The sequence below is a fragment of the Microcebus murinus genome, chromosome 6 (assembly GCF_040939455.1).
Source record: "Microcebus murinus isolate Inina chromosome 6, M.murinus_Inina_mat1.0, whole genome shotgun sequence".
Classification (NCBI taxonomy): Eukaryota; Metazoa; Chordata; class Mammalia; order Primates; family Cheirogaleidae; genus Microcebus; species Microcebus murinus.
The window spans coordinates 57,559,626-57,582,441 of record NC_134109.1 but is presented as its reverse complement, the minus strand read 5'-3'; the positions used below and the strand labels follow the sequence as shown (position 1 = coordinate 57,582,441).

The 22,816-nt window shown below is 35.0% G+C and overlaps 1 protein-coding gene across 8 annotated transcripts in view; it reads left to right on the top strand.

Moving 5' to 3' along the window:
- Positions 1 to 22,816, top strand: part of MIPOL1 (mirror-image polydactyly 1) — a 305,074-nt gene that overhangs the window by 94,577 nt on the left and 187,681 nt on the right. For all 8 annotated transcript variants that reach the window (XM_076004084.1, XM_020285781.2, XM_012767045.3 and 5 more), the window contains 2 exons: positions 10,528 to 10,561; positions 10,821 to 10,991. In XM_076004084.1, the coding sequence (XP_075860199.1) occupies positions 10,528 to 10,561; positions 10,821 to 10,991 (205 nt within the window). The remainder of the gene's footprint in view (positions 1 to 10,527; positions 10,562 to 10,820; positions 10,992 to 22,816) is intronic.

The window sequence follows — 22,816 nt, the reverse complement described above, 5'->3', positions numbered from 1 at the left end:
AGAGAAACTATGGACTAGAAATGAATACTTCTCAAATTTTAATGTAAAATTTTAAATCCCCCACTTGGGGGATCTTGCTAGAATGCAAATTCTAGTTCAAGAATTCTAGGGTGGGGCCTGAGATTCTGTCTTTCTAACAAACTCCAGATAATAGAGTTGTTGCTAGTCTATGGAATATGTTTTGGGTAGAAAAGCCTTAGAACATCTAGATATATGTTTGCAAAGATAGATAGAATGTAGTAATCTAATATTTAATATTAATCAATCAACATACTTATGACTTGTTTGCTTTGCCCAGTGTTGTGCTATGCTCTGTGATGGAACAGAGTAAAGTACTAATTAAATAAAAACATGGTTCGTTAGGGAGACCAAAAGCTATAAATAATTTACAATGACAGTGTTCAAGCTGTGTTGAGATAACATGATTTGGTTTTTGTTTAGATTAATGGCTTCATTTTTTTGAAGATGGACAGAAACTCATTATGAAGCATTAAACTTATTTGAAAAATATAAATAAACAGCAAAAAATTCACCTAAATTCTACAACATCCACTCCAAAATAACCATTTTCCCTTTAGGTATATACTTAAATACCATTACCTAGAAGGATAGATGGTGTGTGGTTAAATGGAGGTATCCATAGAATTAATTTGATAAAAATCAAGTTATTTTCTACATGCTGTTTTGAGAGGCAGTGTAGTTTCCAGGTTTAGAGTGTGGATTCTAGACCCAGTCTATCTTCAGATATTGGCTGTGCTGCTTCCTTACTGTACAGCCATGGACGAATTACCCAGAGTGTCTGCACTCTCATTTTTTTGTCTATAGAATGTGTCTTATAGTACCTACCTTATATAGGTCATTATGAGGACTAAATGACTTACTAAATATTGAAAAGTACCTAGCTCATAGCAAGTGCTATGTAAGTGTTACTTGAATTTAAGAGTAATTGTCAACTGAAGTGGGACTAAAGAAAATTTTGACTTTTGTGCACTGTTTTCTGTCAACAAGATATATTAATTTCCTAAAAATCCTTCTAATATTAAAAAGAGAGATTGTGAAAAACATTGAGATGTTGGAGTCATCAAATTTTTTTCAGGCAGTATTTCAATTAAACAGTATCATTCGACTCAGGTATGAAATAAATAAGCATTTTGAAACTCTTTTTTTCTTTTTCTTTATTGATTTTACTTTAAAATATTTGTAAAAGTATTAGCTTCTATAGCCATATTAGTTTCTATAGCCAAAGTTCCCCCTTTTGTTTAATCTTAATTTTATTTAAAAGGATCAAATAATTATTGCTGGAATTTTATCATAAACGGCATTTTATGCCTGAGTTCTTTATTGTGAAGAATCCCTGGGTAAATGATTTTCATTCTCAAAACAGTTTTTTGAAGAAGAACTCATAAATACTTTATTCTCTGATCTAACATGCTCCAGTGTTATCCTTACACTCAAATTGGTTATGTATAAAATTGTTGAGTGGAGTATTCTTTCATTCTAAACATTGTAAAAGTGTTACTCTCCTGTCTTTTGACGTTGAGCTTGGCTGAAAAGAAGTCTTGTAGTCAATCAGATTCCCCTCCCCACACTGTGTGTGCATTGGCCTTTTTTGTGCCAGTTACCTGTAGGATTCTTTCTTTATTCTTAAAGTAGAAGAATTTAATCAAGATGGTTGTGTTCATCATCTTAAATAACATTTTTGGGACCACAGCATGTCATTCAAAGGACTATTTGATCCTTCCTTTATTTCATGGAAATTTTATATCCGCAAATTTTCTATTCTGTTTTTTAGGTTTTGTGTTTTAGAGACTCAGTTATCCTTATATAGGACACTTTTTTCCTTATCTGTTCAATAATTACTTTAATCCTCCTTGCTCTACATTTACTATGATGATATCAAATCTTCCCTTTATGTTATTGTAGTAATAACCCAATTGTGATTGTTCCCTTCCTTGCTCTTTCTAGTTAATTAATTTTTTATTTATTTGTTTATTTTTGCTTTTAATCTCATTTCTTTAAGCTTTCTGTTTCCTTTTGTACTTCTCTCTATAGTTTTATCATCTCTTTCGATTTTGTTTATTGAATGATTTTCTTTTTATGATCTTCTAAAATGCCAACCACTGGTAGGAGAATTTTCTTCTTTCCCTGTGTCTTAGTCTATTTCTGCTGCTATAATGGAATACCTGAGACTAGGGCATTTGTCATGAACAGAAATTTATCGGCTCACATCTCTGTAGGCTGGCAGTCCAAGATCAAATTGCATGCATTTTTTGGGATTCTTCTTGCTATCGTCACACAGTGAAAGGCAGAAGGGCAAAAAGAGGCAAAAAGGGGCTGAACTCACCTACTATAATGACATTCATTCTACCTGTATGAGCAGAGCTCTAGTGGCATGATCACCTCTCAGAGGTCCTGCCTCTTAATACTGTTACAATGACAATTAAATTTTAACATGAGTTTTGGAGAAAGCAAGCATTCAACCCATAGCATCTTGGTTTATGCTTTTTATTTTTCTACATTATGATCTTGTCTCTTTTGCATAATGCATTTTTTGTTGTATTTGTCATGTATTTATAGTTGCTGTATCATTTCTTTTCATCTTGGTCATGCTTGAAATGGGCAATTCTGTCAAGAATTTTTCTTTGTCAAAACAGAATGGTACAAGTGAATTTTCCTTGGTAAATATTTCATCTTATTTTAGACCTATTTGCCTTTTCTGAGCTGCTGTATCTTGGCAAGGTATTGCTCTCTTGATACCTTCTCTATAACTCTAGGCCAATAGGGTGGGCATGGATGTAGGTAAAACCTCCCTGTATGGGGGCCATATGGCCCTTTTGTTGGAAGTTCTGTCCTCTAATTATAGGATTTTGTTTGGTGCCATGCATTAAGTACTCATATTATCTTTATACGTATCCTGATTCTGTGGGATATTGCATTGGGGCCTTTAATTGTTCTACCATTGTAGTAAAAATATGGTCAGCTTTTATGATTCTTGCTTCCTCTGTACCAATTCTTAAGTAATACAGCCTTTTACTCTGGAGGGGTTTTGTTATTTTATTCTGGGCTATCTACTCAATTCCTTCTCAGATTATTTCCAAGCTGTGTGGTACTAGTGAAAAATTCCCAGGATTTTGTTAGCTCACTGTCTTTTCCTAGTACCTATTTTCATAGGTAAAAGTAAGAGTTAGGTCAATCTAGCCAAAATCATCATCTTTTCACCCTCCACCTGCTCCCTACCTTTAAAAGTTACTGCATGACATCCTACTTTCTTTCTGTTTAGTTAATTAGTATTTTCTGTTAATGTGGCTGTATAATAGGATAAATCAATTTCTGTGTTCATATTTTACTATACCATCTTTACATGGACTTCCAATTTTTTGAGTGAATTTTTTATTTTGAAATAGTTTTAGATTTGCGGAACAGTTATGAAGATAGTACAGAGAAGTTCCTGTATCATCTTCACCTATTTTCCCTTTTTGTTAACATTTTACCTTACTATGATACATTTGTCACAAGGGAGAATTCAATGTAGTTACATAACTATGAACTAAACTCCACATCTTATTTGGATTTCACTAATTTCTCCCCCACTGTCCTTTTTACGTTCCAGGATCCTATCCAGGATTTCATATTACATTTAGTTGTTATGTCTCCTTAGCCTGCTCTGGTGTGACATTTTCTTAGACTTCCCTTGTTTTCTATGACTCTGATAGTTTTGAGGATTATTGGTCAGGTATTTTATAGAATGTCTCTCAATTTAGTGTTTTGTGAAGTTTTTCTCATGGTTAAACTGGAGTTATTAGTTTTGAGGATGAAGAAGCCATTTTCATCACAAATTTTTTTAGGTTCACTCCACTGTAAAGTTCTGTGGATTTTGACAAATGCATAGTATCGCGTATCCAAATTAATTCTGCTACTTAAAAAATCCCCAGTGCTTCCTCTACTCAAATATTCCTTCTTCCCAACTCTGTGGCAACTACTGACCTGTTTTCTGCCTCTAATAGTTTTTCGTATTCTAGAATGTTATATGAATGGAATCACACAATATTTAGCCTTTTCAAACTGGCATCTTTCACTTACCAAAATACATCCATGTAGATGCATGAATTATATACCTTAGTCTTCTTGTTGAAAAGTATTCAATTGTGTGGAGGAGTCACAGTTTGTTTATCCATTCACCTATATAAAAGATACTGTGATTGCTTCCAATTTTGGCAGTTTTGAATAAAGTTGCTATAAGCATTTGAACACAAGTTTTGTCTGGACATACATTTTCAAATCAGTCAAATAAACCTAGTAGCATGAATGCTGGGTTATATGTTAAATCTATGCTAACTTTATAAAAATAAACTGCCAAACTCTCTTCCAGAATAGATTCTATACCATTTTGGAATCCTACTAGCAATGAATCACAGTTCCTGTTGTTCTGCATCCTTCCCAAGATTTGGAACTGCTGTTTTGTTTTTTGTTTCTTGTTTTGCATGTTAGTGATTCTAATAGTTGCCTAGTGGTATCTCAATATTTATATTTGTATTTATCTGATGGCAAATGATGTTGAGCAGCTTTTGTCATGCTTATTTGCCATCTGCATATGACCTTTGTTCATAAATTTGATACAGTGTTTCAAACTGGATTTTTTTCTTGTTTAAAAGAGTTATTTATGTTCTGAATATAAGTCCTTTATCAGCTATGTGGTTTGCAAATATTTTCTTTAGTCCATGTCTTAATTTTTTTGATTCTGTTCATGTGTTTGGCAGAACACAAGTTTTAAATTTTGATAAAATCCTGTCAGTGTTTTTCTTTCATAGATTATTCTTTTGGTATTGAATCTAAAACTGATTGTGAAATGAAAAGTCACACAGATTTTCTTGTGTGTTTTCTTCTAGAATTTGTAAGTTTTGTGGTTTACATTTAGGTCTGTGATCCATTTTAATTTTTGTGGAAAATGTGGAGTTCCTTTTTTTTTTCTTTTGTATGTGGACATTTTTTAATTCCACCATCATTTGTGCAAATGTCTGTAATTTTTCCATTGAATTTTCTTTAAGCTTTTGTCAAAATAAGTTGACTACATATGCCTGGTTCAATTTCTGGACTTTCTGTTCTGTTCCATTGATCAATATGTTAGTCCTTTCACCAATATCTCACAGTCTTGATGACTGAAGCTTTATAGCAAATCTTGAAATCAAATGTCAGTCCTCCAACTTTGCTCTTTTATTAAAGAATTGTTTGGCTATTCTAGTACCTTTTCCTTTCCATATATATTTTAGAATCAATTTATTTATGTCTGTAGAAACACTAGAACCAAATGTTTTTACACATTTTTAAAAGTAGATGCACCTTTTAAAATTTTAGTAATGCAGCCATTAAATTTTAGAACTCATCTTTGGAGATTTGCAAGTACTATTTTGTTTAGTTTATTAGCTGCTGAACAGTCCTATATTATATTTACATGTAATTTATGTTTATAGATTTTGTTACATAGATTTTGTCACAATTGGTGATTGATCACCAATTTTATTCATGAGATTTGCTTCTAAATAGATTTGCTTCTAAATAGATTTTACTGCTTTTAAAAAAAAATCAAATTCACCCCCAAAAGATAGCAAATCAGCTTTCATACATTGTCACAACTCTTGTGATGTAGGTTTTTTTTCATGCTTTATAGAAGAAAACACTTAGAGTGCTTGACTACTTGGCCGATGATTCAAAATCAATCAAATGCACATTGTCAGAATTATCTACCTCAGGTTTACACAGGCAACTCAAATTTGGCATATCCAAATGAAGTTTATTAATTCATTCCTAAAACCTGATCCTCCTCCTTAATCCGCCATCCTGATCAGTGGCACAGCCATCTGCCCACATATCCAAGCCAAAACTTCTTCCTCAGAACTTCTATTAAACTGATCACTTAGTTTTGTTTATTCCATCTTTCACTGATGTATATAAATTGAACCTATCCTTCTTCTCTATTATTTTAGTCTCCATTGTATATCCATTTTAATTTACACATATATTAATGTTATACATATATTATAATTATAACACATATAATGCTATATATATGTTATAATTTTTATTATAGCATATTAAATTAGTGTTCCTTGAGGCAGACTCTTTCTCATTTTGTCCTTTGGAGCATTAAGTACATGGGAGGAGTGGGAATGGAAGAAAAGGAAAACAATCCCAAGCCGTTTAATTGATTAATCCATTCAGTGAATATTTATTGAATATGTACCATGTGTTAGGTACAGTTCTAGATGCTGGGGACATAGCATCGTAGTTTTAATTTAGTTAAATAAGTAAATAACTGCATAAATACTTAAAACAATGTTGACTGATATAAAGAATTTTTGGTTATAGAAATAGTTTATAAGAGGGGCTTCTACTTGTTATAGTCTAGGAGTGCAGGTGGGAGAGAGAGGATGGGTCAGGGAAGGTCATACATACCAAGCAAAAATAACAACAAAAAAGAATAGTATGTCAGCATAGGTTCACATGATACTATAGAGCTTCCTTTCTCCTCAGCTGAAACTATAGGTTCTGAATCTTCAAGTGAGTGTTTCAGACTAAATCCTTAATAAGAGAACCAATTTTTAACTAAATTCTATTTGAATGAGGGGCATATTTGGAGTTGCATACAAGATGAAATTATATAAATTATTTCACATCTCTTTTCTTTTTAAATTCCCTATTTCTTGCTTCCTATAATCTTCAGATTCTTTCTGTTGTCTTTTTTCTCTCATCTCCTTTCTACTTCTGATCTACTTTGTGTCTCTGTTACAGTATCTGTCTTGACTTATTTTGCCTCTTCTCTGCTTTCCTTTACCCCTTGAATCTTTAATGCTTTTTATCTTTATTTTTTTTTTGCTTTTATTCAAAACTAACAAAAAAGTAAAAAGGCTTCAAGCTAAAATGTCTTACATACATATTCTAATATATACATGTTTGCATTTGTATATTCCAACTTTTGAGATCATATCTTTTCTTCAGTCTCTTTGCTTATTGGTATTTTTTAACATGTTAAGTGTAGTGCTGTGTAAAAAATGAGAGAATAAAAGCAAAGGAGTTGGAATTTTCTGATTAGCTGGTCACTGGTTTTGGTTTTGTTTTGTTATCATTTGAGGTCAACGTTTTCTTTCTTGCCATTGAACAAGGTGATGACTATAGTTTCAGAAAGGAATAAGGCATTATTGACCGATTTAGGGATAAATCAAGAATACGACATTTCATGCATGGGCCTTTCACTTAGAGTACAAGGTTGTCAGTCAGAATTTGCGTGCTATAGGAAATCAATTGAAACTTGAGCCCATAGACATTTACTTCAGCAAAATTCTTACTAATTATCATACTATGTCAAATTAGACTATTGTAGGCATAATTTAAAGTTTACAAAAGGTTGAGATTCTTTTGTCTAATTGTAAACCTCATATTAATGAGATATAATTTATACTTTGTCAGTTATATTTCATATAGCTACAACTATTATTTTAAATCTTTATTTGAACCAGTAAAGTGTTATACATGCTACTAGTAAACCTTAGTACCTTTCCCAAAGTCATTTTAAATAGAAAATTGAAAGCCTTGTTTAGCTGTTTCAAATAATCTCTTTTTGAAAAGGTAGATTGTCTAAATTTTGTGGCGTCTTAAGTGATACACCAAATGATGTACTTACTGTAGGCCTAAATTTAATTTTCTCAAAATCACTTTTGTTGATTCTTTAACTAGATATTGAATGATCCAATTCATAAAGTTATGTCAAGTATACTGAATTGGCACTTACAGTGTATTAATGTCAAAGATCTGGTCTCATTTTTCAATACTCTGTATCTGGGATTGGCAAAGTAAGAACCTGTGGTGAATTCCAGTCTTCTACCTGTTTTGTAAATAAAGTTTTATTGGAATACAACCACACTCTTTCATTTACATATTGACTATGGATGTTTTTGCACTACAAAAGCAGAGTTCAGTAGCTGTGACAGAGAACATTTGGCAAAGCCTAGAACATTTACCATTTGGCCCTTTACAGAAAAAGTTTGCTGATCAGATCCTGCTCTATGTAATCTAGTTGAGACTAAATTATAATGTAATTGATCTTTGATATCTGTGATAAATATCTCATGAGACTTTTAAAGAAATACAAATAGAGAAATAAAAGAATCAGCTTTTCCTCTTTCAAGATTCATGTTTATAATGAAAGTTACATGTATCTATGCACATTTTCAAATCTCAAATTAACTATTTTTTTTCATTTTGATTAAAGTTATACTTTTCTTTTTATGGCCATCTATCACTATACTTACATCAATTATAAATAATAATAATAAGGCAATATTGAGATTCAAATGTTAAGCGATTGACTTGGCTCAATCATGCTCTGCGTGTCAGACCTAGCACACTAGCTTCACCAAAAACTTAGTTTAAATTCAGTTACCAGCAAAATGACAAATCACTATTTGTTATGTACTTTTAAGAGCAATTATACAAGTTATTTAAAGACTAAATGCTAAATTCAGGTGCCAGGGATCTGGTATAGTCCTTAATACATTTGATTTTTATTTTTAAAAAATATTTAAATTATTAGCAGGGAGTTTTAATATTAGACTAAATACAGTTATCTTAAACCTTTCCTGTTAAAAGATCCTCCTTAAAGTAATTCTTTGCTTGCAATGCCTGAAGACAAGTTACAGGTATTACATAGAAATTTCATATATTTTTGTTGTGTTGATTATTTGGAATATACAAATTAGGTAATCTACCTATACTGTTATTTTCTCCCTGGTCATTCATAATTCTTTGAAACTAAAAAATGGAGATTTAGAACCTTGGTAACTCAGTATTTTTGTTGTTGCAAAGGTTCTCATATATCAATCTAAATATTTAATTATCATCTATCTGTTTGCTTTTTAAATTATAAAGTTTAATAATAATTGTGAAATTTACCAGCATTTAACTTTGATTTTATTGGGAAGCTGCCATAATTAGCTCTTAGACTGATTTCATTTAAAAATGACAATAGAAGACAATAAAAGACAGACAATATAAGAAATATTTCTTACCATATATGATTTCCTTAAAAATCATATTAAGACTACAAATAATTGATGGTTAAATGCAATACTAGTGTTCTTCAAATACTTTCACTGTGACAATAAATAATTGTAAGAATTTTATTGTCTTCTACTTTTCTGCTATATTTTTCAATTGAGTAAAAAGGAAGTGATTATCATTCTACTTCTTGTAGAACAAAATTTATTAAGCAACATCTTTGAATATTGTTGATTTATTTTGGAGAAAAAGGTAAAAGATGAAAGTAGTTACCCTTTTTGAAAGGTGAATCAAAATGGATGTTATTAGTTTGAGATATACCAAATTATATATAATTCAATATCACTATGCTTTCCTGTTAACTTATACTATTTAAGTGTGTTTAGAAGTAGCTTTTTGATATATGTATATATATTTTTTCTGTTAAAATACTGTTTTAAAATTACTACTTTTCCATGAGTATAGCCATTTCATCCACTTGTGAAGCTCAAACAATTTGTGTCATATTTATTATCTTCTAGTATCTTTTCTAATATCCTCTTTTGGGATAAGTGTGAAATCATAGGAGTACAGAAATGGGGGGAAAACTTGAGAAAACAGAAACTTGGATATGTAAACTTTTTTATGCAATTTAAAAATAATTAAGACCATTTCTAGAATCTGTCCTTTCACTAATACCTATTGCAGATTTTCTTTTCATTTATCCAATTTAAATGATAGCCTAAAATTATATTACAGATATTTTCTAGGTTATGTCTTTTAGAATTTCTTTCTTTATCTTTACTGCATATCTTCAATTTCTCAACATCAGCAAACATTTCAGTGGTAACTGTGACTTTTATAAGACATAATGCATGCATGAGGGGAACCAATTTACTTTTTTTGTCTGTAAACTGAATAATTTTATGTATATTATGAAAACAGAAAATAGCATTAGTCATCTATAAATGTGGTCCATGTTTGGTCAGCATTTCTATATATTTGTTTTCACAAATAAGTAGCAGCAAGAGATTTTTAGTTCAAATTTAGTGTAATTATTTGGCATTGCTTCTGAGGGAACATAGTTAAACTTTGTAATAAAAATACTTCCCTTGTTTTACTTACAATGGTGTCCAAAAAAGAGAGGAAATACAGTTTCTGATAAAAATTGAAAGTCCGGGAATAAATATAATGATGAGAATGAGTGCTTCTATCACTGGGGAACTTTCTTCATCTAAGCACATATGAACAATTGATCCTTGTAGTCATATATAGCAGTAAACATTAATAACTTAACAGTCTGAAGTCAGTGCAGAAGATACGGAGCATTATTGAAAGATGGAGTCGAGCAGGTGGCACTTTAATATGTTCAGTGTCATGGTTGACTCTAAAGACTAGTCGAATGAAATTACTTGAGGTTCTAAAGATTTAAAAAGCGAACTCATTTTGCTGCACTAAGGAAATGCTACTGATCAGGCTTTCTGTGTCCCTTTTTTCTAGGCTAGAAAATATTAACCCTGAAGAAAATGACATGGTAAGCCATTCTCTGAGGAGATTTCTTGATGTCAGTCTTATATCTTAGAGGCTTAAGTTCAATTGAGTGGGTTTCAAGAACTAAGATGTGGGAAAAAGAAGAATTGACACACTAATAATGTACATCTTTGCTGCAATATGAAAATTCAATAACTTCACTCAGTCAATTTACAATTCACATGTGCCTATTAATTAAAACCCTATATTAAATAAAATATATTAAAACTTCATGTCTGACTAACATATAATGGTGTTGGTAGACATTACAGGAATTACTGAACAGAATAAACAATGCAGACACAGGGATAGCTATTCAGAAGAATGGAGCTATAATTGTGGATAGAATCTACAAGACCAAGGAATGTAAAAAGAGAATAACTGCAGAAGAAATGAGTGCAGTGATAGAAGAACGGGATGCTGCTTTGTCTCAGGTAACTGTGCATGTATCTGTAAAAGCATATACTTACCCCTCTTTTTTACCATTAAAAGTGACTTTTGCCCAGATATTCTTAATTCACACTAATTTTTAGCATGTGATTAATACTTAAATAATTAGCTATATTAGAATAATTATGTATTTTGTTATACTGCTGTTCAAAATATACAACCTCATTTTCAATACAATTTAATGCATTCTAATTTCTTAATAAAATAAAACTTGGTTTATAACATGTTAACTTATTATAGAAATTTAGTTATATTCTTTAATCACTTTTATATGAGACTTCTTACTCAAGTTGCAGTTTTGAGAGGGGTGAGGCAATGTCTTTCTTACTGTTTTATTCCCATTGCCTAATTCAGTGCCTTTTAGTAAATGTTGATTAATGAATGGATCAACTCATAAGTCTGTTCTCTTCTGAACATTAGTTATTTCCTGTTCTAACTGAAACCTGATTACCTCCCCGAGGCTGTGCTTCCACTGCAGTTCTCTGATTAGTGGCCATATTCTCTCCCACACCAGTTATACTGCTGGACTCAGGGACGTTTTTCTCATTAGTGTTCTTTTTTTCTCCCTAAACACCTCCAGCTTTAAAACTTATACATCAGATTATACCATCCAGCACATACTCTTGGAGTTAGGTACACACTCCTATGTTACTTCCTTTGTTTCATTAAGATTTTAGGATCTATTCCATTGTCTGTGTCTTCAACCTACTCCTGTCATATTTCTTGGTGATTTAAATATCTATGTAGATGATCCTTTCAAAATCTTGGCCTCTCATTTCCTAAAGTCCTCTTGATTGATTCCAATCAATCATCATGTGTTGAACACTACTTCTGCCATCTACGCTATGGTCAGATCCTATTCTTGTTCATTATCAGTCTCACTTTCAAGCATTCCACTTTCTAACCACTACCTACTGTTTTTCTAGGTCACTTACACTAGGACTCTGACTCCAGCAATTTTTCAGCCCCACCGGCACTTATTTCTATTGATTTTACTATTTTCTATCCCTCAAACCCCTGATATCTTCACTTCCCCCCTTATGTAGCTTAGATTCCATGGCCCACTACAATTGTCACTATCTTGAAAATAATATAACCTCAGTTCTTTTGACCCTCTCTTTCTTTGCCATACTCACCTAGCAAAATCAAAGCCTAGTTAAAATAATTTTTCCATGTGTTCTGCATCTTCACAGCTTTACAGGGCAGAAGAAAATCACACAAATTTTCTGATTGAACTTACCTTAAATTCATGACCACTGTCGTCAAGTGTGTCCCTAGTGTTGCCTGCCAATTTTCTTGCCTTTTGTTAGTCCATTCACTCTCCTCTCTAGAGGGCTTTTTTTTCTTATCTTTTTTTCTTTTTCCTTAGATATACAACCATCTCCCCTCAATCAAAAAGAGAAATTTTCATGCCCCCAACTATTTCATTTGCCAGCCTACCTGCATTTTTGCCCATATACTCTGCCTTTTGTACTCTACTTTGTTCTAACTACATGCTTCTATTTAAAGAATGTCTATTTCTGTACCAGTTCACATCTTTTCTGGCCTTCTCAAGGTTATCACTCAACCGCGTGTTCCTTTTCTACTTCTTAAAATGTTTCCCATTAGTTCATTTCTATCATTATGCAAAATAGTTTGCTGTCTCCCATGGAGGTTTTGGTAAGTCTTGGCTAGTAATGGTTCACACCAGTATTTTGGGTGACACCTCCCAAGCTGAGAGGTGAGTATTCACAAGGGCTCTGTTCCTGGCAGATGCTCTATTCCAGTGTTTGTCTCCTCAGCATTGTCGAACTGTGGAAACTCCACTGTTTTTCAGAAGCCAGGGGGCTTAGCTTTTTAACTTTCAGCTGTGCATAGGTTCAAAATTTGACAAATGATTTGAGATGGAAACAAGTCTCGTATCTCCAATTTTGTCACTTCAGCCCTGCATAATTGTCAAAAGCTTGGGTGGTTTTTGTCTCCTCAAGCAGGAGTTCTCTTTCTGGTTAAAGCCTGATTTCTCAGCCCCTTCCTCATACGTAGAATTTGTAAAACTCTTGGGAAAACTGCAAATCCTCAAATTACCCCTCTCTAGTTAACTCCTTTTCAGAATCGTAGCTATTCAAGTCATTATTGTAACAACAGTCCTCTAATACTTCAAATAGATGATTTTTTATTAAATCTTACTTTTCCTGTTCTTAGTTAGAGCATTAGTCCACCACAAATGATTCTATCCTATCCAGATGTAGAAGTCTGACATTTTTCTTCAGATTCAAGTTGGAAAAGGTCCTTAAACTTATAAAATGTTTACCAATTCGTTCCCTTCCAAGTGCATTCAATCTTAGATCATTCATTATATTGTTGAAGAGATCACTTAAAATTTTTTTATGTACTTAGGAATAATTATAAATTCTAATATTTGATTTTTTATTATTTATTCTCAAGTTAGCTAAAAATAAGCACAAAGAGCACAATTAAAACTTGACTGCCACTCATTCCCTCTTCCTCACCCCACTGCCTTGCATGGTATAAAACAACAAGTAAATAAATAAATAAATATTTTGTCTTATTTTCCAAAAAGTGTTTATGCCTAAATGGGTATTATCCACCACTGCACTATATTTATGTTTATGTTTTATGGAAAAGCAGTTGTTGTTTATTTAATTATTTTAATGTGCTTATTTGCAAGCATTCTGGCCAGTCAATATTCATTTGAATTTTTATGTTGTAATCATTGTATACTTAAATTTTTGAATTATTGTCTTATACTTGTGAATGGTAACTTTTTTTACTTTGATGTTTTTTAAATAAACTCTTAAGTTTGGAATAATTTTAGGTTACAGAGAAGTTTAAGCAATACCACAGTGTAGTGGAGCTCTCATATATCGCTCACAGAGTTTCAATTTTCCCTGATTTTACCATCTTACAGTACTGTGGTAGATTTGTTAAAATTAAGGAGCCAATATTGATACATTAGTATTAAATTAACTCCAGGTGCTACTCAGATTTCATTAGTTTTCATTAATGTCCTTCTCCTGTTCCTTGATCCATTCCAAGTACTTCATTGCATTTTGTTGTCATGTCTTCCTAGTCTTTGCTGGTCTATGACAGATTATTATTCTTTCCTTTTTTTGCCCCATGACCTTGACAATTTTGAGGAGTACTGCTCAAATATTTTATCGAATATCCAATGGGGTTTTTTAAATGTTTTTCTCATGACTAAAGTGATATTTGTGAGTTTTTTGGAAATAATACCACAGGGATTTTACCTTAATTTTAAAGCTATTATTTATCATCCTATGTTTTCTAATTATAGTGCCAGGAAAACTTTAATCCCATTCCACATATTGTAAATCTTCAGATTCAGTGAGAATTTCTTGATTTTGATATATTTAATAATTTATTTTCAAAATCAACTTAGAATTATGTATTTACTTGAACTAGCATACTTAAAATCTTATCTTTTTCAGATAAATCCTTATACTCTTATCTATTGCAAATTCTTCTTCCATATCTCTTCTAAACTAAGAATTGAAAGCCTTAAAGTATTTCATAGGATGAATAAAATATTTTACAATTAGCATTTATTTTATCAAAGAATTATCTTACCAACTACTCCTTCATTCCTCTTTGTCATTTTTTGGCCAATTTTATTCACCTATTTTATTCAAATTGTAGAAATACCTGGAATTAGAAGATAAAGCTGAAAACTTTCATTTTTTCCACTGTTCTCCTTTATTGAGATCTTTAACTTTATCATTCTACACACAAAAAATTAGAATTTTAAATGGAAGGATTTCCATAGAATTATAGGATTTTTTTTTTTATTTCGGCATATTACGGGGGTACAGATTTTAAGGTTTCAATAAATGCCCATTTCCCCCCAAAAGTCTGAGTCTCCATCATGACCATCCCCCACATGGTGCACATCTCACTCATTATGTATGTATATACCCACTCCCCTCCCCCCTCCCACCTACCCAATACCCTATTACTGTAGTACCTATGTGTCCACTTAGGTGCTACTCAGTTAATACCAGTTTGCTGGAGAATATATCTGGTGCTTGTTTTTCCATTCTTGGGATACTTCACTTAGTAGTATGGGTTCCAGCTCTAACCAGGAAAATATAAGATGTGCTATATCACCATTGTTTCTTAGAGCTGAATAGTACTCCATGGTATACATATACCACATTTTATTAATCCATTCTTGGATTGATGGGCACTTGGGCTGTTTCCACAGCCTTGCAATTATGAATTGTGCTGCTATAAACATTCTAGTGCAGGTGTCTTTTTTGTAGAGTGTCACTGGATCATTTGGGTAGATGCCCAGCAATGGGATTGCTGGATCAAATGGTAGATTCACTTGTATCGCTTTAAGGTATCTCCATATTGCTTTCACAGAGGTTGAACTAGTTTGCAGTCCCACCAGCAGTGTAGGAGTGTTCCTCTCTCTCCGCAACCACGCCAGCATTTATTGTTTGGAGATTTTTTGATAAAGGCCATTCTCACTGGGGTTAAGTGATATCTCATTGTGGTTTTGATTTGCATTTCCCTGATGATTAGAGATGTTGAGCATTTTTTCATATGTTTGTTGGCCATTCTTCTGTCTTCTCTAGAAAAATTTCTGTTCAAGTCCTATGCACACTTTTTAATGGAGTTATTTGATTTTTTCTTCCTAATTCGCGTGAGTTCTAAGTATATTCTAGTTATCAGTCCCTTATCGGATGCATAGGATGCAAAAATTTTCTCCCATTCTGTAGGTTGTCTGTTTACTTTCATGACTATTTCTTTGTCTGTGCATAAGCTTTGTAGTTTGATCATGTCCCATTTATTTATTTTTGTTGCTGCTGTGATTGCCTTTGGGGACTTCTTCATAAACTCTTTGCCCGGGCCAATGTCTAGGAGAGTGTTTCCAACTTTTTCCTCTAGAGTTCTAATAGTTTCATACCTTAGGTTTAAGTCTGTTATCCAGCGTGAGTTGGTTTTTGTGAGGGGTGAAAGGTGTGGGTCCTGTTTTAGCCTTCTACAGGTGGCTATCCAGTTTTCCCAGCACCATTTATTGAAGAGGGATTCTTTTCCCCAGCGTATGTTTTTGTCTGCTTTGTCAAAGATTAGATGGCTATATGAGGATGGTTTTATATCAGGATTCTCACATCTGTTCCACTGGTCAATATTCCTATTTTTGTGCCAATACCATATTGTTTTAATTACTACAGCTTTGTAGTATAGTTTGATATCTGGCATATTCATGCCTCCCATTTTGTTTTTGTTGCCTAGAATTGCTCTTGATATTCGGGGTCTTTTTTGGTTCCATACAAAGCGTAAAATTATTTTTTCTATATCTGTGAAGAATGCTGATGGGATTTTAATAGGTATTGCATTGAATCTGTAGATCAGTTTGGGTAGTGTAGACATTTTGATGATATTGAGTCTGCCGATCCACGAGCATGGTATGGATTTCCATCTGTTTACATCCTCTGCTATTTCCTTCCTCAGTGTTTCATAGTTCTCCCTGTAGAGGTCTTTTACGTCCTTGGTTAAGTATATTCCTAGGTACTTTAATTTCTTTGTTGCTATTGTGAAGGGAATTGAGTCTTTGATTTGGTTCTCAATTAGATTGTTGTTGGCGTATATGAATGCCTCTGATTTCTGTGTATTGATTTTGTATCCTGAGACTTTACTAAATTCATTGATCAGTTCCAGGAGTTTCTTGGTTCAATCCTTGGGGTTTTCTAGATACAATATCATATCATCAGCAAACAGTGAAAGTTTGATCTCTTCTGCCCCTATTTGGATACCTTTGATTCCATTTTCCTGTCTGATTGCTGTAGCCAAGACTTCCAGTACTATGTTGAACAGAAGTGGAGATAGTGGGCAACCTTGTCTGGTTCCAGTTCTAAGTGGGAATGGTTTCAATTTTTCCCCATTCAGTATGATGTTGGCTATGGGTCTGTCATAGATGGCTTGTATCATTTTTAGGTATGTCCCTTCTATGCCTATTTTCTTAAGTGTTCGTATCATGAAAGGGTGTTGAATTTTGTCAAAAGCTTTTTCTGCATCTATTGAAAGAATCATGTGGTCTTTGTTTTTGCTTCTGTTTATGTGGTGAATTGCATTTATTGATTTACATATGTTGAACCATCCCTGCATCCCTGGGATGAAGCCCACTTGGTCGTGGTGGATTATTTTTTTGATAAGTGTCTGGATTCGGTTAGCTAAGATTTTGTTGAAAATTTTTGCATCTATATTCATTAGGGATATTGGTCTGTAGTTTTCTTTTTTTGTTGCATGCTTTCCTGGTTTTGGTATCAGAGTAATATTCGCTTCATAAAAGGTTCGGGGAGGTTTCTGTTCTTCTCGAAGTTGTGGAATAGTTTCTGCAAGATAGGTACTAGTTCTTCTTTGTAAGTATGGTAAAAATCAGGTGTGAAGCCATCTGGACCGGGACTTTTCTTTTTAGGGAGATTTTTAATTGCTGTTTCTATTTCAGCTGTTGAGATTGGTCTGTTCAGGGAATCTATTTCTTCCTGGGTGAGCCTAGGGAGGCTGTGTGTTTCTAGAAATTTGTCCATTTCCTCCACATTTTCCAGTTTGTGTGCATAAAGATTTTTGTAGTATTCATAAATTGTATCTTGTATCTCTTTGGGATCAGTTGTGATATCTCCTTTTTTATTCCTGATGGAGCTTATTAGAGATTTCTCTTTTCTGCTTTTCGTTAGCTTAGCCAATGGTGTGTCAATTTTGTTTATTTTTTCAAAGAACCGACTTTTTGTTTTATTAATCTCCTGAATAGCTTCCCTGTTTTCAATTTCATTTAGTTCTGATTTGATCTTGTTGATTTTACTTCTTCTGCTGGGTTTGGGGTTGGCCTGTTCTTCTTTTTCCAGCTCTTTGAGTCGTTTCATTAGATTGTCTATTTGTGATCTTCTTGTCTTTTGGTTATAGGCATTTATGGAGATAAACTTTCCTCTCAGAACTGCTTTAGCTGTGTCCCAGAGGAGTTGATAACTTGTTTCTCCATTGTCGTTTTCTTCACAGAAGTTTTTTATTTCCGTCTTGATTTCTTCATTTACGAAGTAATCATTTAGTAGGAGGTTGTTTAATTTCCACGTTTTTGTGTAGAAATGTGAGTTTCTGTTAGGGTTGATTTCTAGTTTTATTCCACTGTTATCTGAGAAGTTACATGGTATGATTTCTATTTTTTTAAATTTCTTGAGATTTTCTTTGTGTCCTAGGATATGGTCAATCTTAGAGAATGTCCCGTGAGCTGATGAGAAGAACGTATATTCAGTGGATTTTGGGTAGAATGTTCTGTAGATGTCTGTCAGACCCAATTGTTCTAGAGTTTTGTTTAAGTCCATTATTTCTTTATTAATTTTCTGTTTGGAGGATCTGTCTCGTGCCGTCAGTGGGGTGTTGAAATCTCTGGCGATTATGGAGTTGCTATTAATCCATTTGCTTAGCTCCAGTAAGGTTTGCTTTATGAATCTGGGTGCACCTAAGTTGGGTGCATATATATTTAAAATTGTTATCTCTTCTTGCTGGACTGTGCCCTTCACCATTATATAATGACCCTCTTTGTCTTTTACTACTTTTGTTGGTTTAAAAACTAAATCGTCTGAAATTAGAACTGCCACACCAGCCTTCTTTTGGCTTCTATTTGCTTGGAATATTGATCTCCACCCTTTTATTTTTAGTCTATATGCATCTTTGCAGGTTAGATGTGTTTCCTGAAGACAGCATATACTTGGCCTGTATTTTCTCATCCATTAAGCCAGCCTATGTCTCTTGAGTGAAGAGTTTAAGCCATTCACATTTATTGAGAGAACTGATAGGTAAGGTAGATTACTGTTCATTCTGTTGGGTTGGATGTTGTTGCTATGATTTCTGTCTTGAGCCATTGTAATATCTGGCCTTTAATATCTTTGGGTTTTGGTTGTTTTTATATTCGTGGGTTATTATTATGATGTTCCGTGCGTAACGCTGTTTTAAGTACTTCTTGTAGGGCTGGTCTTGTCTTGGTGAATTCTCTGAGCCTTTGCTTGTCTGAGAATGTTTTTATTTCTCCCTCATATACAAAGCTTAGTTTTGCAGGGAATAATATTCTAGGCTGGGCATTGTTTTGTTTCAAAAGAGTGAGAATGGGGCCCCAGTCTCTCCTTGCTTTTAAAGTCTCATTAGAGAAGTCTGATATTATTCGAATTAGTTTTCCCTTGTATGTTACTTGCTTCTTTTGTCTTACAGCTCTTTAGTTGATACTTTGGTCAGTCTGATGACTGCATGACGTGACGTCTTCCTGTTTGCATTGAATCTCCCAGGGGTCCTCTGAGCTTCTTGAACTTGTATATCAAGATTTTGAGCAAGGCCTGGGAAATTTTCCTCTATTATATCTTCAAACAGCTTGTCCAACCCTTGAATGTTGTCTTCTTCCCCTTCTTGTAACCCTATGATCCTCACATTAGGTTTCTTTACATAATCCCACATCTCTTGTAGGCTTTTCTCTTTTCTCTTGTTTCTCTGCTCTATCTCTGTGACTGATTTATTTAATTGGAGGGTGTTATCTTCAAGCTCTGAGATTCTTTCTTCTGTTTCATCTACCCTGTTCTTGAGACTTTCCACTGTATTTTGTAGTTCCTTGAATTGATTCTTCATTTCCAGGAGTTCGGTTACACTTTTCTTCATTGTGTCTATTTCTTTTCCCATATCCTGGAGACTTTTTGTGCTTTCTTTGTGTTGGTTATTCAGTTGTTGTTGCAGCTGGGTGAGTGTTCTTATGATCCACATACGAAATTCCTCTTCTGTCATATTGGTTGCCTGATTTTGGTTGGTGTCCGTTTCTAGGGGGCTGGTGCTCCTCTTTGGGGGTGTGTTTTCCGTTTGGTTCTTCATATTTCCTGAGTTCTTTCGCTCATTTTTTCCCATGTCGATCAGTTGTTGTTTCTTTCCTTAAGTTATTGTTTGGGTATTCACACACCTTGTTTAGTTTCTGAGGCGTTAGGTGGTGTCTGTGGGTGAAATTGGACCACTCCCTGTATATTGAGTCTGTGGGTGCCGTGGAAAGGCCGTGCAAGATGCCGTCCCTGTCAGTAGATGGCGTTTGCTTGGAGGAACAGGCTATACTGTTGATTTTGTGTCCTGTTAACAGCTCTTGTTCTGGGTGGAAATTGGTTGGGTAAGCCTGCCCTCAGGCCATTAGCAGGGGTCAAAGTTCTTTTCTCTGCTTCCAGGAAAAGCTGTCAGGGCGGGCCTGGAATGGTCCTGCTCAGCCAGAAAGTCTGGATGTGGGGGTGGGGCTGTCTGATATGCGCAGTCTGGAGCGGGCCTTGCTTCTTTCCACCCTCCCCGACTCCGCAGCTACTCCTGGGCCTCTGCCAGCAGGCCAGACCACAAGCCACCAGGCCTCCCCGAACTGTGATGCCGGTGGGGAGGTTCCCTGCACAGGAACGCCACCTGGGTTGGGCGCACGGCCTCCTCCTGGGAGGAGGGTTGCCCTCTAGGATGCCGATCCGCCCCTGGAGGCACACACACCTCAGTAGGCTGTTCACGTATAACTCTTCTGTGCCCCGGGCAATGCTAGCCCTCGGTGCATGGGATCTGGTCTGCAGGTCTGACCTCTGGGTCCCAGAGTTCAAACTGTATCCCCAGCAAGGAGAGGATTTCCGGTCCCAATTCACCCACAGGGAGCCCAAGCTGGGTCTATGTCTCTCAGCCTCTGAGTCGGCACCGTTCTCCTGGGAACACAGTGCCAGCAGCACCTCAAAGGGCAGGCGGGTAGGGAGCTCACAGTCTGAGTTTCCCTGAGTCAGGTGTAGGGTCCCAAAAGGGAAGGTCCCGTTCCCTGGAGGTGCCTCTGGCTGGTGGTTGTATTCTCTCTGGGCAGCCGCAGGTAGGGTCGGCGGATGGGAGGAGGAGGCAATATGGCGCCTGCAGCTCGGCTCGGGTCTATGCACACGGAGGTACCCGGAGGAAGTTGGGAACCTGGTGCCACGTCTGCTACAGGCTCACCGCTGGCTGGCGGCAGTGGTCTCTGGGCTGGTGTCCGCAGGTCTCTCCACCCGCTGGGGAGCCCACCAGCAGTCCCGAATGCAGGGGAGGGGAAACAGCAAATCCACCTACCCTTGCCGCTGGTCTCCGGGCTGCTCCGATGGTCTCAGCCTCCAATTCTCCTCTGGAGCCTCCTCCCGTGGAGTCTCCCAGGGTCTCAGGTACCCCTCCTACCGGCCCTTGTCCGCTGTATGCTCGTCTTCTTGCTTCTTTCCTCTAATTTCTGCTAGAATCTGTCTTTTCTGCAGAGACACTCTGTCTGGCGGTGTTATTCGTCTGCCATCTTGCTCCGCCCCCAGAATTATAGGATATTAAGTTTCATAAGATCCTAAAGGCTGTCTATATTTAGCTAAACTATCCACTAAATTGAGGAATGCTAGCCTTTCCATTTTGCCAGATATCCATCATCTCTTAATATCTGTCCTTTGGTACCAGTATTGGTGTCGGAACATTTGACAGATAAACCGTATTGCATCAAATACATTCAGATATCTATGTTATCAGCAATGTTCAAAGTCATGTGGGTTAGGCTTAGAGGCACAATGAGATCCAGGTCAGCAATAAGCAACAGAAGAATCATAGAACTAGCCAGGATTGGTGGAGTTTATTACCTTTGAGGGCTGACTTAATTGGGAGCTGTGTAATTCTTCCAATATTCTTCAAATAATTCTTCCAAAGGGTTCTGGAAAAATTAGTCTAACTCTAGGCTATTTTTGACTTATAAGGACATGCATAGATGGGAAAGGTCTTGCAGCAAGAGGCTTTGGGTCTCATTGGTACTTGTATTTAGTAGGATAATACTGTAGAGATTTTTACTGATTGGACCTCAGCTGGTACCTGAGGTACTAAATAAGGTGCCCAGCCCCTGAGACCTGAATAAGTTAGGTATAGGATTGGAGGTTGGTACATGGGCTCTAACTATAGCCAGGGGGCTTGGTAAAATAAAATATATTCAAACAGCAAGGCAAAAGCTTTGTCATAAAAACTTAGTATATAGCTGGGATGAAGGAAAAAAGTGGTAAATTCTATATGTATATGAGTATTTGGAATATACTCTAGGCATAATGGATAAAATGCCATGACTCTTGAATTCCCACCTACTGATAAGAATGGAACTTTGATTATATTGCTAGGCTTGATCATGACTAGTTCAAAAACTATGTGAAAAGGTACATGCAGGCTAAAAACTTAGGGTCAGAGTATAGGGAGGCAAAGCAGAAAGTAGTACTGTATTATCTTTTCCAGGTTAACCATATTACTATCCTTTATCCTTTCTTTGGGTACCTTTTTACTTTTTTTGCATTTTAGATGCTAGTTTCTTCTTGTTGATCTATCAAGGCTTAATCAGTGATCATAAATTTCTATTATCTGGACACCATACAAGGAAAATCTTAACCACTATTTTCAAGAAATGTCATTCCAAATATCTAAACTTATTATAAACTTCTTTTAATTTCTGTACTCTTGTTTATTGTTTTTATTGTTAAAAATATTTCTAAAACATTTATCTTCCTCCTTTACACAAAATATAGTGAACACACGTGTCTTTTTAAAAATAATTTAATGGCTCATTTTTATTAGATATTATAACAAGAACTATAGATCCAGATGTACTTTGGGTTCTGAGGTGACACATACAAAAGTCATGGGAGAACCAGGATTAATTAAAGAAATTCACTGAAATATTTCACTACTCAGGTTCCTACACTTTTATAAGTGCAAGTCTATACCAAGCACCAAGCTATATAGCTCCAGCAAAATGAAGTAAACCAAATAAGAGGAA